At 39.7% G+C, this 13,448-nt stretch overlaps 2 protein-coding genes across 3 annotated transcripts; one reads left to right on the plus strand and one right to left on the minus strand.

The window, feature by feature from the left end:
* Nucleotides 1-951: 951 nt before the first annotated feature.
* Nucleotides 952-9,661, minus strand: tatdn1 (TatD DNase domain containing 1). 2 transcript variants are annotated; one of them, XM_012850986.3, is made up of 12 exons: nt 9,562-9,661; nt 9,237-9,302; nt 6,315-6,364; nt 6,066-6,129; nt 4,379-4,522; nt 4,180-4,222; nt 3,362-3,447; nt 3,237-3,277; nt 2,893-2,969; nt 2,467-2,537; nt 1,243-1,369; nt 952-1,150 (listed from the first exon to the last, which is right to left on the minus strand). In XM_012850986.3, the coding sequence occupies exons 1-12, from the start codon at nt 9,632-9,634 to the stop codon at nt 1,048-1,050; spliced, it is 945 nt and encodes a 314-aa protein (XP_012706440.2). In that variant the 5' UTR covers nt 9,635-9,661; the 3' UTR covers nt 952-1,047. The 2 variants fall into 2 exon arrangements, with proteins under 2 accessions (XP_012706440.2, XP_036001406.1); XM_036145513.1 differs by lacking the exon at nt 6,315-6,364 and having other exon boundaries at nt 9,562-9,597.
* Nucleotides 9,662-9,854: 193 nt separating this feature from the next.
* On the plus strand, nt 9,855-13,343 carry ndufb9 (NADH:ubiquinone oxidoreductase subunit B9). Its single transcript, XM_012850987.3, has 4 exons — nt 9,855-9,997; nt 11,588-11,780; nt 12,105-12,218; nt 12,964-13,343. Exons 1-4 carry the CDS (start codon nt 9,909-9,911, stop codon nt 13,093-13,095), a joined length of 528 nt encoding a protein of 175 aa, XP_012706441.1. The 5' UTR covers nt 9,855-9,908; the 3' UTR covers nt 13,096-13,343.
* Nucleotides 13,344-13,448: the final 105 nt, after the last annotated feature.

Genomic DNA, 13,448 nt, shown 5'->3' on the forward strand with positions numbered 1-13,448 from the left:
CCTAGGTCTTCTATCTGAGGGCTGACTTGCAGGATAAGTCCCTTGTAAGGCTGTTTTAAAGTCCACCCATTAAAACTAGAGGCAGAGATATGTATTAGAAAAGAAAATTAAAGTAAAGAGAAAATCACATTACATTTAATTTCCCCACTGAGGACAATAAAGGATATTTATAATTGTAGAACAAGATATAAGTCATATTACAGCTAAGACTGCTAGCCTGGGACGGGACACGAAGACGGAAAACGCTCCATTTGTTACAAAAGCCTTAAATAGTTGGATCCTATTGATTGTGATCATAGTTAAATGTAAAGCCATAACACCTTTTTTCACTCTGAATACAATCTATATATTCTAACAGATGCCAGGGCTGCTCAACGGTCCCGTTTAGATGACGTAATCATTAGGGATGTTCATTTCAGCAATTTCCCTCTGGGATTATTAAAGTATATCTGATTCTGATTTAAGCGCTCACACCCTGAGGCACAGAGAGAGAGCTATCAAAATTATAAACACTGACCCATTTGTTTATAATTAGACGCATTACACTATTCTTTTATTTATTTGCTTTATTTATTTATTGAACTTTCATATCTGTTCAGGTGTCAGAGTTTTAATCCACCCACCTGTCAATTAGATTTTGACATAATCTTTCTTGCTGTAGCTTTTTCAGGACAACACAGAGACACACAGGACAGCAATGCACACACACACTCATACCCAAGGGCGTGCTATTTAAATTCGTATGATTGAAATTATTTTACTTTTTTATTTTTTTACTTAAATGTGTAATCCTGGTATTAACAAGTGACATCAGGACAATCAAACTGAGGCACTATGGAAAACAAGAAGGGCATTTGAATGAATAAATGTTGCCCCTTTCTGCCCTACTGATGCAGAAAGGAACGAGTTTTATGTTGCTGCAATATGAGGATTAAGACACAACGGAAGATATCACTTTAGAAAATGGGGATTTTTACCCCATAAATTTATTCAGGCACAAAATACACAGCTATTCATAGAAGAGTAGATCTGCACGTGTTTTAATCATCAGCTGGAGTTGAAGAACACTTTGATGGTGTTGTTGTAAATTGAGCTGGCTAGCTCCACAGGATCCTCTTCCCTTGCTGCCGCCATCACCTCTAAAACTTGTCTGAAAAAGACAAACATTGAAGTGTTTGATACGTCTGCAGTTCATTCGCTGATTTTAATCCCCTCTCCTCGCTCATCCATACAGATACTCACATGATGTGACAGGGCTCATTTCGGTCCTTCAGGCAGTGTCCTGCTTCCCATTTCTTCTTTGTTGGAAATGTTGTTTTGACATATTTGGAGCCAGCGTGAGTGTTCTTCACACCACACCACGGAGCATCTGAAAGAAGAACACGAGTGACGATCCAGACCTAATACTAATAGGAAGGTTTAACAGCCTGCATAGCAGTCAGTGGCTACTTCTACGTGTAAAAATAAGTGATTGTGTGTTTTAAAAGAGAAATGAGAATTAAAAGAAGCCTAGATAAACTGGTATTTATTTTGCAATGAAGCAAGTCTTTTCACAGATTTAGGAAATTCAGTTTGGGGGCATCACTGTTAACTGGAAACCATACGCAAAGATGTCATGTAAGTTATATACTGGCAATATAGAAAAATCTAACATGTCTACAATTGTGCACAACTATAGAACAAAAGTAAAGCCAAAACATATAATAGTGACTGACAATTTCTGATGAAAATAGTAAAGTCATAAATACAGGGCAACCATTAATAAAGGCACCGTTAAATAGATATTAAACATATTTTTCATTGAGACCAGATTTCTCTATTAAAAATGTTTTTTTAATTGGTCTGAGGTAATATTAAAATCTGAAATCATCAACTATAACTGGAAAGTCATCATAATTAACAGAAATAAAGCTTGGAAACATTGTGTAATTACAATATGTTTCACTTAGTGACTTGAGTTACTGAAATGAACGAGCTTTTCAATAAATAAATAAACAAATTTAGCTGTGATGCAATCCAGGGGGGCAGATCATCTGCCAATACCCTCTAACAGAAAGTATCACTTGATCAATGTGTGCTTCTATGATTTTTGTGTCTCTGCTCTGTCTTCTGTAACCCCCAGTCGGTCGATGCAGATGACCGTTCATACTGAGTCTGGTTCTGGTTCTGCTGGATGTTTTCCTCCCTGTTAAAGGGGAGTTTTCCTCTCCACTGTCGCTTCATGCTCAGTATGAGGGATTGCTGCAAAGCCATCAACAATGCAGACGACTGTCCACTGTGGCTCTACGCTCTTTCAGGAGGAGTGAATGCTGCTTGGAGAGACTTGATGCAACCTGCTGGGTTTCATTAGATTGGAAATTTTTTAACCAATCTGTCTGGAGAATTTGATTGAATCTGACTTTGTAAAGTGCCTTTAGATGACATATATATAGGGTTATGTATGAAAAGAAGTTCTTGTCAACTCACCAGTTTCAATCATGAGGCGTTCAGTGGGGATAGACTTCATAGCTTCAATATTGGCTTCTGTTTTCAAGGAGCTGAGAAATTGTAATATTGTTAATAGAAGAACTGTACCTGATAAACAACAGCTTTGTCATTACCACAATCCTACACCAAAGAGACAACATACCAGGTTTTACGGCATAGATTATTTATATAACTTTTTTTTCACCATGCTATTTATTCATTATTTTTTAAGCATAGACTGACACGTTTAACAGCCAATAATTTAAAACAACTTAATCTGCTCTTTGTAATTGTGGCCCACAATATTTTATTATCTGTTAGAATATGAGGATTGACCTGAAATAGAACTCAGGCTTGGTTTCATGATTCAAGTTTTTTGTTCACTTCTGCAGGCAAACCGAGGGTCCTGTTAGAAATCCTTCTCACCATCCATTTATTCCAACATAGAGGTCTAGGTCAACGAGTGCAGCAGCATCCTCTGCTGTCCCATCAAACGAGTGGACCTGAAGGAGAAAATCTGAACTAGTGTCCTGATTGGGATTCAGCATTTCTTATGTGTCCAGAAATATTTTAGAAAAGAACTAATGACTAAAAATGTGCATTTTATAACAAGATTTTTACATAAATGTTTAGACTTGTGTTATTCCAAGGACGTCAAATCACAATAAACATCTAAAGAAAAACTTATTAACAGTAGGCCACTTCTGAAAACAACAATGTTTTAAACCAAACAGTAGATTATAAAAAACAGACAACAAAATTTTTCTCACCACTCCTCCAACACATCGGTCTCGATTTCTCTTCATTATATCTAATTAAAAAATGTATGACGGTATAGTGATTAAAATCAATGCTTAGAATACACATAAAACGCCCATTCACTGCATAAAACTACCTATGAATTCCTGGTGGGAATTTCTGCAGTGGAGGAACATGGGCAGCTTGGTCTCCTCGGCCAAGTCAAACTGCTTCTCAAAGTATCTGCAAGGGACCAGAGAGCAAATACACAAAACAAATCAGAGCTTTTAAAGAGCCAGTTTTACAGATTTAGTTGTGAAAACTGGACCAAACATTCACATCCTCAAATGTCCATTTTGCAACTAGTGCTGGCTTTCTGGTTATGTGCTTACATCAGGCAAATTAAAAGCAGCCTAGACAAAAACTGAAAAGAAACAAAATTTTAAAAGCATGCACACTATTCTTTTGTAAATATTCTGCAGAATAATTCTGCAAAATAAAAATTAGCTAACTCTGTTGAATTATTTGTGTTATAATGCTCTCTCCCTTTCCTCTCCTCTTGTTCTTTCACCTTTTCTCCCTTTTAGCATTTTGTCTCATATATGTTTCTCTCCTTTTTTTCCCTCCTTCCCGTTTCAGTGTCCATTGAACATGAAATTGTCCCAACATAAAATATAATAAAGCTTCTTGCATATATAATTCAAGAGGAGCACTATGGCGAAAGCAGTAAGGCTCCAATTGTGAAAGTAAAATCTGTTGTGCTCTTTTTGGCATTAAGACAACAATTCTTGTTGCCACATTGCCAGACCAGACACATAAAAAAGAGTTTGTTGTGTTTTCTGATGTTAATACCGTAGATATGGTTGAATTAGGTCAAAATTATGAACTTAGTGTTTGGTCAAAATACTAAGAATAGAGTTAATTAACTCTAAAATGCATTTTATGTTGCAATACTCAAATCACATAAAAACATACTTTAGTTGAGTCTCTTTTGGGCAAAACTCCAACCTGTCAAAATCTGGAACAAGAAAAAAAAGCACAAAAAAGATCAGTTCCCTGATTCTAAATGTAATTAAGCAAAAAAAAAATAAGAATAAAAATTACAGAAGACCTCTTAGGGAAGAAAAAAAAAAAGGTAAGTGATAAATTACAGTAAACGTCCATTGCAACCCACCTAGACCGCACTCGCCAATGGCCACCACCTTTCCTGGGTGTGCTGCTGCCAGCTCCCTCAGCCCTGAGAGGTACTGTGATTCTCCCTGCTGCTCAAACTCACTGCAGCGAGTCGGATGGCAACCAACTGTGCAGTAAAATTCACCTGCAATACAAAGGGAGCTTGTTTTAAATAAAGCTGTAAAGGCCCAATATTCAGAATATTTTAGTACTAGTATTCCCAAAGAATGAGGGCCACACGAAGAACCGTGATGGATTTTTTTCTGTATGCTCGATCACGGTTCTCTTCACATAAGCCCCATTTACACTACCCTTTTTTTAACCGTGCTGAGAACGGTCCGAGCTTGGTAACCGAGATAACTTACTCGAGTGTAAATGGAACTCAAACTGAACTGAACCGTGCCAGACACAACCGAACCGCGCTAAATCTAGACCAGTTCGATAGTAGGGCTCGGCACGGTTTTTCAGTGGCACGGTTCTCTGATAACGTAAGGCCCGTTTACACTACACTTTTTTAACCGAGCCGAGACCAGTCCGAGCTCGGTAACCGAGATAACTCTTGTGTGTAAATGGTCAGCAGACTGAACCAGACCGCGCTAACGATAACCGGACCGCGCTTACTGCAGACCAGTTCCTGAGCAGGTCTCGGACTGGTTTTTTTTGGCCCGGTTCCCTGATAACGAGGAGCGCATGAGCAGACCGCGTCATCCCCTTACAGTCAGCTGACTGTCAGCGGGTTTCCCGGCGTGTCTGGCTGCACGTCCCGATTCACACTCCATTCAGACAAATTTCAGACATTCATAATAATACTAGCTTCCTTACCGTGCCACACGGTTTCCAGTGATGACTCTGCTTATGAACCTCAGCGTCTGTTGTTGTTTCCTGCGTCTGTAAATCCTTATTAGACGTTCATTTGTCTTATCCACGTCCCAAAAGCCGACTCTGTCTAACAATAACATGCTGAATGTTGCGGGTGCCGCCATTTTGATTTGCTCCGTCTCGCCTTCAATCCCAGAGAGCGGCAGTACCGCAGATCGCCACTAGGAGGCGAGGAGCAACCAAGGAACCATAACCGAGAAAACTCTTGTGTGTAAACGGCTGCTTTTATCTCAGTTAACTGGACCAAGCTCGGACCGGTCTTGGCATGGCTTGGTTTTTAGGTGTAGTGTAAACGGGCCTAAAGAGCCCATGAGCAGACCGCGTCATCTCCTCAGACATTCATAAAAACACTAGCTTCCCTACCGTGCCACGCGGTTTCCAGTGATTATTCTGCTTAGTGTGATGAAGGTCAGCGTCTGTCGTTGTTTCCTGCGTCTGTAAGCCCTGATTAGACTATCGTTTGTCATATCCTCTTCCCAAAAGCCAGCTCTGTCAAGGAAATTTACCAAAGGTTGCCTTCTTCGCCTGACTCTCCGCAAACAACGAAATATCACAATTATAACGAAACATAACGTCCTGAATGTTACGGGTGGCGCCATTTTTTTTTGCTTGATTCCCTCCTTCAATCCTAGAGAGCAGTAGTACCGCAGATCGTCACTAGGAGGCGAGGAACCGTGCTAGCGGGATGTGTAAACGGTCGTAAGAACCAAGCTCGGCACGGTTAACTTATCCAAGCTCGGTCTGAACTCAGCATGGATCGGTTAAAAAAGGGTGGTGTAAATGGGGCTAATGTCTCCTGCTGTTGTTACCTCGGGTCTCTGCCAGTTTGACAGCTTCCCTGCTGTCTTCAAGGTTCCCCCCTGTGATCATAAACTGAAACACAGGAACAGATATGAAAAGCACAAAAAGACAGAACGCATGAGATACATCTTAGCTATGGGCAGCGCGTGTTTTAACAAACTGTGGCAACCCTAAAAGATCTTCTGGTCCACCAAACTCAAATGCTATTATTTGGCACTCATTTCCTCCTCCGCTGAAGTGGTAAATGCGTGACATACCTTTTCAACTCCGATCCCGAGAGCTCTGCCGATGATCTGATCAAAGTCATCTGTCAGGAAAATCGTGACTAAGATTAGCTAAACCTGAGAAGCTCCCATGTTAATTTAGGGCTGCACAGTACCAGGAGAACATGCAATATGCGACAGTGTTGCCATGGTGGCAATGTGACTCGCCATAAACACGCAAATACTTGAATAACTAGCGTTAATGTTTGGGAGCTTTGGATTCCCTGTAAACACGAATGCCAGAACATATGAAGTCTATGCAGACACTTTAAGATAACAAAGTACATTTCTTAGCTGCTGTTTTGGCAATGAAACAACTTTTCAAGGCAGGTTGCTTAGCAAAGGGATTTTCCTCATGAATAACAAAGCGTTTAACCATTTTTAATGCTTTCAAGGTCAGTGCCATCAAATATATCATAGGCATACAGAACATACATGCATGGTACATAACATTGACCAATATTAGAGATGTACAGACTCTTCTACTACCAGCCAACACCGATCCCTGTTTTTCTTTTAGATCTGACCTGCCAGTAGTGGGGTCGATTTGGATTACTATCTAACACTTGTGACAGTGTGCGCTGTTCTTTGCAATATTCATACTGCAGAAACGTACGTTGTGATAGTAAGTTTGCAATATATTGTGAGACTATGTGTTATATAAACTGACAAAAACAACTTGAGCATCAAGCTAAACGCCCCCCAGAGGAAATGGATTGCTGGATAACTTGTTACACGAGCAGCTACGTGATATTTAAATAGATTGATTCGAAAGGATCCGGAAAGTCGGCTTAGTTTTTGCTTTACTGGTTCAGAAATGTATTGTCCCAATGGACACCCAAAACAGTCAGCGATGGTGAGCGATCGGAGGATGTCTCATAGGTTAGACAGTACTACTAGGATTCGACGGAATTTGGTGATTTTTTATCAGCCGTTAATTAAAGTGTTGTAAAAAACTTACTTGCTACCTTACAGATTTGCTGTTGTTGTTTTTTGTCCCACTTAGATATTTTAGATCAGGGATGGGCAACTGGCGGCCCGGGGGCCGCACACGGCCCTCGTTATCACTCAGTGCGGCCCGCGAATAGATCAATAATAATTTAATAATGATAAAAAAAAAAAAAAAAAAAAAAAAAAAAAAACTTGTAATTATACTTTTGACCGATAGGGGGCCGTACCCAAACAATAGCGGGTATGGGCCGCTTTGCAACAGCGAGGAAGAAAGTCAAGCGCCATGGCCACTAGCAGTGGAATAAAGGGAAAACTTGACGAGAAAGTCACATTTTTCAGACAAAATGGGAAGAAGTATGGACATGGGGAATTTTTTTTGGTCTCTTGTCATTCACACACAACATAAACCGTGAGAACCGACGTGAGTTTTGAAACGGCAAAGCTTTGTCTTAAGCAGAAGATCAAACGTGCAGCACCGCGTTCACAGCGTCAGAAAGCTATGGTGCATTCAGGAGAATGGGACATTAGATTTTTCAGAATAAAAAGCTAACAGATGTGCATAATCAAAAAGTAACAGAAATACAATTATAGAGCATTCAGTATTGTAAGAAAGCCCACACTGTTTCTGGATAGACACATTATTGTATGAGTTAAGTTCTGTTCCGTTTTATGCCTCTTTCCTTGTAAATATGAAATGACCCATGCTCCTGAATGCATTGATATGGAGTTTAAATTCCTTTTTTGCAATTTTTTTTGAAAGCAAACGGTTTGTCTTTTGCTTAAGGACATATTAAAATGCATTTATATGCAGAAAATAGTTATATGTTGGTGCAGTAAACATACAGATATAAATTCATCTAAAATTTGTTCTTATTGAGAATAATTTGTAGCGTCTTTCATATCCAATTATTTGAAGTCGTGGTCATGTGGCCCTCCAATGGTCGTGCTGAAAAAAATCTGGCCCTCTTTATCATGGAAGTTGCCCATCCCTGTTTTAGATCATCAGGAAAATTTTAACATCAGACCTTAAAAATTACAAAATGCAGTTTTCAAAGGATGATTATATCAAATGAACAAAGTCGGTTCAGAAATGGAATTTGGTGATTTTGCATTGGCTGTCAATTACAGTGTTGTAAAAAACTTATTTGCTACCTTACACATTTTTTTAGTCCCACTTACATATTTTAGATCTTCAAGCAAAGTTTAACATTAAACCTGCAAAATTACAAAATGCAATTTTCAAAGGATGATTACATCAAATAAGCATAGCTGGAAATGCCTGTCTACGTACAAACCATCAAACAACATGAAGTAGACTAAGTGAAGGGAACATGGGGCCGTAATGAACCTCCTAATGGAGTGCCCAGTCTACTAAAATAATGTAAGAGCGCATCAATGACTAATCTAGGAGGTGGCATAAGAGCCAAGAACCACATCTAAAACGCAGCAGGCCTCAATCTCCTGAGTTGAAATTAGCTGTCACAATTCAACATTAACAAAGAGAAATGGGCAAATGTAATTCAGTGGAGAGCTGCAGGGTGAAAATCAGTGCTGACCAAAAAGAACACAAAGGCCTGAGAAAATATTAGGTGGACTGAGGAGACAAAAGGGGAAGTTTTTGGAAGACGTGTGTCCCGTTACATCCAATGTAAAACTTGCACCACATCACATCATGTTGTGAGTCAAACACTGCTGTAGCTGTGTGATATTGATCTTAAGCTCAAGCGCAGTGGGGGTTATACAAGCAGGGCGATGATCCAAAGCACACCACCAAGTCCTCATCTAAAAACAGAATGAAGCTTTTGGAGTGGTCTAGTCAAAGTCTGAGTTGAGATGCTGTGTGGCGATCCAAACTCAAATATACTCAATCTGTGGTCTGCATGTGTAGCGGATTTAGTTCAAATGGGTGGTGTGGTTGATAAGGTTCTCTTTAGGGAATGCACAACACTTCAATGGATGCCTCACCGTCATGTTTCTGCTTCCCCCTGTAAAGTCCTCTGAACATGGGATCAGTCAGGTTCACGCCGATATCTACACAGCGAAAGAGTGGAAATTGTCAAAAGCGCAAAATGTCAAGAGGCAATGGGTTTAATCTTTGGCACTTGCGTCCACTCCAAGTGCAGTAGATGGATATTCTTGAACTCATAACAAAGCTTTATGAACTAGCTGCAGAGGTAAGCTGTGTTAAACCAAAACTAAACATGGTATCCTCGCACAGAAATCAAACAACAACTAGGTGTCAGTCACTCCTTTTCTACGCTTTATGTGCAAGACAACACAAATATCTCACCAATGAATTTGTGCGGTCCCATGGTTGAGACAGCTCTGCTGAGAACCAAACACGCAGTTCTCACCGTTCCCATAATGTCGATTTACCGTAATAACAAACGCATAACGAAACGACTATTTTAAAAACACCTTGTTAGCAAGTCGTAGTCTTTTACCCAAATGGCACAGACTAAAATATGTTGTTTCACAGCGATTAACTCGTTCACCTCTTTTGATTAGAGGATACATACGTAGATAGAAAATATACGTGCGCAATATTTTTGGCATCTGCGGTAATGACGTCGAAAGGCCCCAAAGTCCCAGAATCCATTGCGCTGTTCGGTGGGAAGGTGACAGCGGACGGCGAAAATGGCCTCTGCCTATCTTACTCACCAGCAGAAAGTGCTGAGGCTTTACAAGAAATCTCTGAGGCACCTCGAATCTTGGTGCATATTTAGGTAAGAGTTGCGGCTTTATTCGGGTTATTTTACCGAATAGTGACGGTAACCTGGTTCGCTGAGGAGAAATATCCCTGCTTCGCTGCTAAGCTAAAACCGAAGCTAGGTTAGCTAGTCGCTGTTAGCACCTCAGGTCATTCATTCCTTATGCTGTCAAAAACGTCCGGTTGTTTGTCTTACTGTCAAATAAATGGAGATATCACCCCGTTTTGCAGCGTTATCATTTGACTGTTTTAAATCTTACATTAAAATTATTATTAAGGAGTTTAATCAGGGCCCACTAGCACCCGCTAGCTTCAACTAACTGTATGCAGAGGAGGAATCCCAAGCGTTTATTAAAGGCGGTCCTAACCTCGCCATTAGGTACATTGCTAGTATCTAAATAAATGAAATTAGCATATTTAGGTATGTTGAAGTTTATGTCTATATCAGGGACTGGTCTTTAAGGGGTTAAAACTATGCCTACGTATACTCTGGAAATATGTAAGCAAATGTTTCAGTCAATAAAATAACTTTCAAATAATACCTTGAATCATGTGTGCAGATTATAAATCAAGACACTTGCACCATTCTAAAACCTCATCTTTATAAATAATGTCCCTGTGTTTACATTGTAAGAAGTTAGGAGCTAATTATAGAAAAATGCTTTGTTAAAAATATTTAGATATTGTCATGAAATGTTTTATCTTTATTGATTTAATACATGCCTTTTAGTAGAATGCAGGTCAGATATTTGACTTTTATGCGTCAATTTGTTTACAAAGGCCAGAGAGGAACGTCATCAGAAAGCTTACACGCCAATGATGAAAGCAATAGTAAGGATTGGGGCTGACAAATAACTCAATAACAGTGGGAAATATGTTTGATAAAATGTTCAATAATTCCATTGAACTCTGATCAGAACCACATGGTGTTCAGAGGAAAGGAGTTAGCCTCTCACGGCCAAACTAAGCAAGGTTGGTGGTAGGGCTGACACACTTTAAAGGTTAAAGGTTACATTTAAATAGATTTGCAGTTTAAATTCAGATTTTGCTTACCCTGGTCCTTGCTTCAAATAGTTAAACAAAAAAACTACTCAATAATTAACATTTTTCAGCCATATCACCAAAATTGCCATCATCAAAATTGCCAAGAGAAGGATCTTGGTAATCTTGATGAAAAAAATCATCGTTGCGGTGTTCAACTTTATCAAAATTTCATGTTTTCCTAAATATTGTGCAGCCATTATAATATTCTTGTATTAATTCTTTTCAAATGGGAGTTTGCTTTTACTTCAGATATTGGAAAATGGTCAAAAATATTGTCCAGGATATTTTTCTTATAGATCATGTGTGTTTTTACGACTTAAAATAATGAAAAGCAATGATTAGTTGGTCGTTAGCGGTTCAGTGTTAGAATTATCACTTAAAAGCATAAATGTTTCATAAATGTATTCATTATTTTGATGATGTTAGGTCCTGATATTCTAGGCTAGCTGAACTGGATCTTCACTTTTCTTTTTTAGCCATCAGTGTGCAAGTAAGAGACAGTATCATTGTCTGGATAAAACATAAACGTTTCAACTTCTTGTCGTGTTTTTTCCGGTCACAGAGACAAATACCGTTTCTATGCCTGCATGCTTCGGGCTCGGTTTGATGACAACAAGAATGAGAAGGACATGGTGAAGGCCACCATGATGCTGAAGGCAGGCGAGGAGGAGTTCTGGGCCAATCAGCATCCCCAGCCCTACATCTTCCCCGACTCTCCGGGAGGAACTTCCTATGAAAGATACGAGTGCTACAAGGTGAGACGGGCCTGAGATAGAAATAATGTGAACAATCGTTTGCTTGAGTTCTGTGCTCTAGGGTCTGTTGTTTACATGACATAACTAAGCCTACAAACTGAGACCTCCCTGATTAACCTTCTGCCCGACTCGATCGAGTCCAAAAACTGTCCCTGTGTTGTTTCTGGGAGCCATGCATCAAAGTTCCACATTTATGCAGCTGAACCATAGGTAGTTTGTAGAGGCTTGTTAGTTTAAATGAAGCACTAATATAGCAGAGAAAAATTATAACGGTCCGCGTTGGATGTATAGGTGGACGATCTGAGACGTGCTTTGTGTTTATAGGTTCCAGAGTGGGTGCTGGACCATTGGCACCCCTCAGAGAAGGCCATGTACCCCGACTACTTCTCCAAGAGGGAGCAGTGGAAGAAACTCAGGCTGCAGAGCTGGGACAAAGAGGTAAGCAGGGTCGTGTGTTTCTGACCACTTTTAGGAAACGGGTCTCAGCATGAAAAGCGGTGAGCACTAATGCTGTTCTGACATCTACCAGAGTCTGAAAACTGTTACTGTTGGTAAGCTTTTCATGCACCTCTCATGGGGGTTGTACTCTTGGTAAATACTTTTTCACTAATGATCTAAAAGTGTTTTTTTCAGAATCATTTTCTCCTCCTGTCTGCATGACTTTGGCACATTGTCTGATTAGTCATTATTAGTTTATATCCACCAGATGGCTCCAAAGTTTGATATTTAAACAGTAAAACCTCAACGTCAGTCTAGGCTTGGGATACAATTGCATCTCACATAGACTGGTGATGCAAAAAAACGTTTTTTTCATTAATATGTTTCTTAAACACATGTTCAGTTAATTTGTATAATTAATGTGTATTGATTATATTTATGGTGAGCAGCTGTAACAGTGGTAGTGATTTTTTTTTTTTACAGTTTTTTGTGCAAATTATTGTAACATATTAAAGTTTGTCAACAGATGACAAGCACATAACTTAAATTTAAGATAAAAAAAATAATCCCAGAAGCATGTTAATTTTAGTTTGTAGGAAACTTTAGTTTTGAGAAAATATTCTGGTTTAATCTGCGTTGCTATCTGGATTATAAAAGTACAGGTAAAGGTGTTTGATCACCTATCATGAATAAATTCATGTCTGCTAAAAGTCTCTCAGTCAGTTCTGCTTTTGTCTGCCTCCAGGTCGCTCAGCTGGAAGCCGAGACTTCAGCTGGTGGTGTCCGGACCGAGGCTCTGCCTCCTGCCCGCAAGGAGGGTGACCTCCCCCCTCTGTGGTGGCAGTTTGTCACCCGTCCAAGGGAGCGCCCCACATAAACACCTCACCTCTCCTGGGATTAGTCAGTCTGGCAATCTGAGGGAAAAGCGCCCCAAACAAACAATGACAGCACCAAGACTGACTGACCTCTTGGTACCACCTGTCTGCAGAGTCATGCCTGGAGAAGTTCACCTCTACAGGCTGCACGACTACGTTAACATCCTGTTTGAATTCACTGTTGATGACTCTGAACAGTTCTGTAGATGTTCTGATTAATACCTGTAATTAATAAAGAAATGTATGCTCATTGTTGTGTGTGTCTGTGTGTTTGTTACAGTCGGGTTTCAGCAAAGTCATGAGTCAAGAGTTTGATGTGTATGTCTAAATAAAACAAGACAAGTTGAGCAGTTGG

This window comes from Fundulus heteroclitus, chromosome 13, assembly GCF_011125445.2.
Source record: "Fundulus heteroclitus isolate FHET01 chromosome 13, MU-UCD_Fhet_4.1, whole genome shotgun sequence".
Taxonomy (NCBI): domain Eukaryota; kingdom Metazoa; phylum Chordata; class Actinopteri; order Cyprinodontiformes; family Fundulidae; genus Fundulus; species Fundulus heteroclitus.

Coding starts and splice junctions, on each gene's coding strand:
- tatdn1 (XM_012850986.3), bottom strand. CDS start 9,634: ATGGGAACGGTGAGAACTGCGTGTTTGGTTCTCAGCAGAGCTGTCTCA. Junction 3,448..4,179: donor CCAAAAGAGACTCAACTAAA/GTATGTTTTTAT, acceptor GGTCCCTTGCAG/ATACTTTGAGAAGCAGTTTG. Junction 3,278..3,361: donor TTCCCACCAGGAATTCATAG/GTAGTTTTATGC, acceptor TTTTTTAATTAG/ATATAATGAAGAGAAATCGA.
- ndufb9 (XM_012850987.3), top strand. CDS start 9,909: ATGGCCTCTGCCTATCTTACTCACCAGCAGAAAGTGCTGAGGCTTTAC. Junction 9,998..11,587: donor GAATCTTGGTGCATATTTAG/GTAAGAGTTGCG, acceptor TTCCGGTCACAG/AGACAAATACCGTTTCTATG. Junction 11,781..12,104: donor AAAGATACGAGTGCTACAAG/GTGAGACGGGCC, acceptor TTGTGTTTATAG/GTTCCAGAGTGGGTGCTGGA.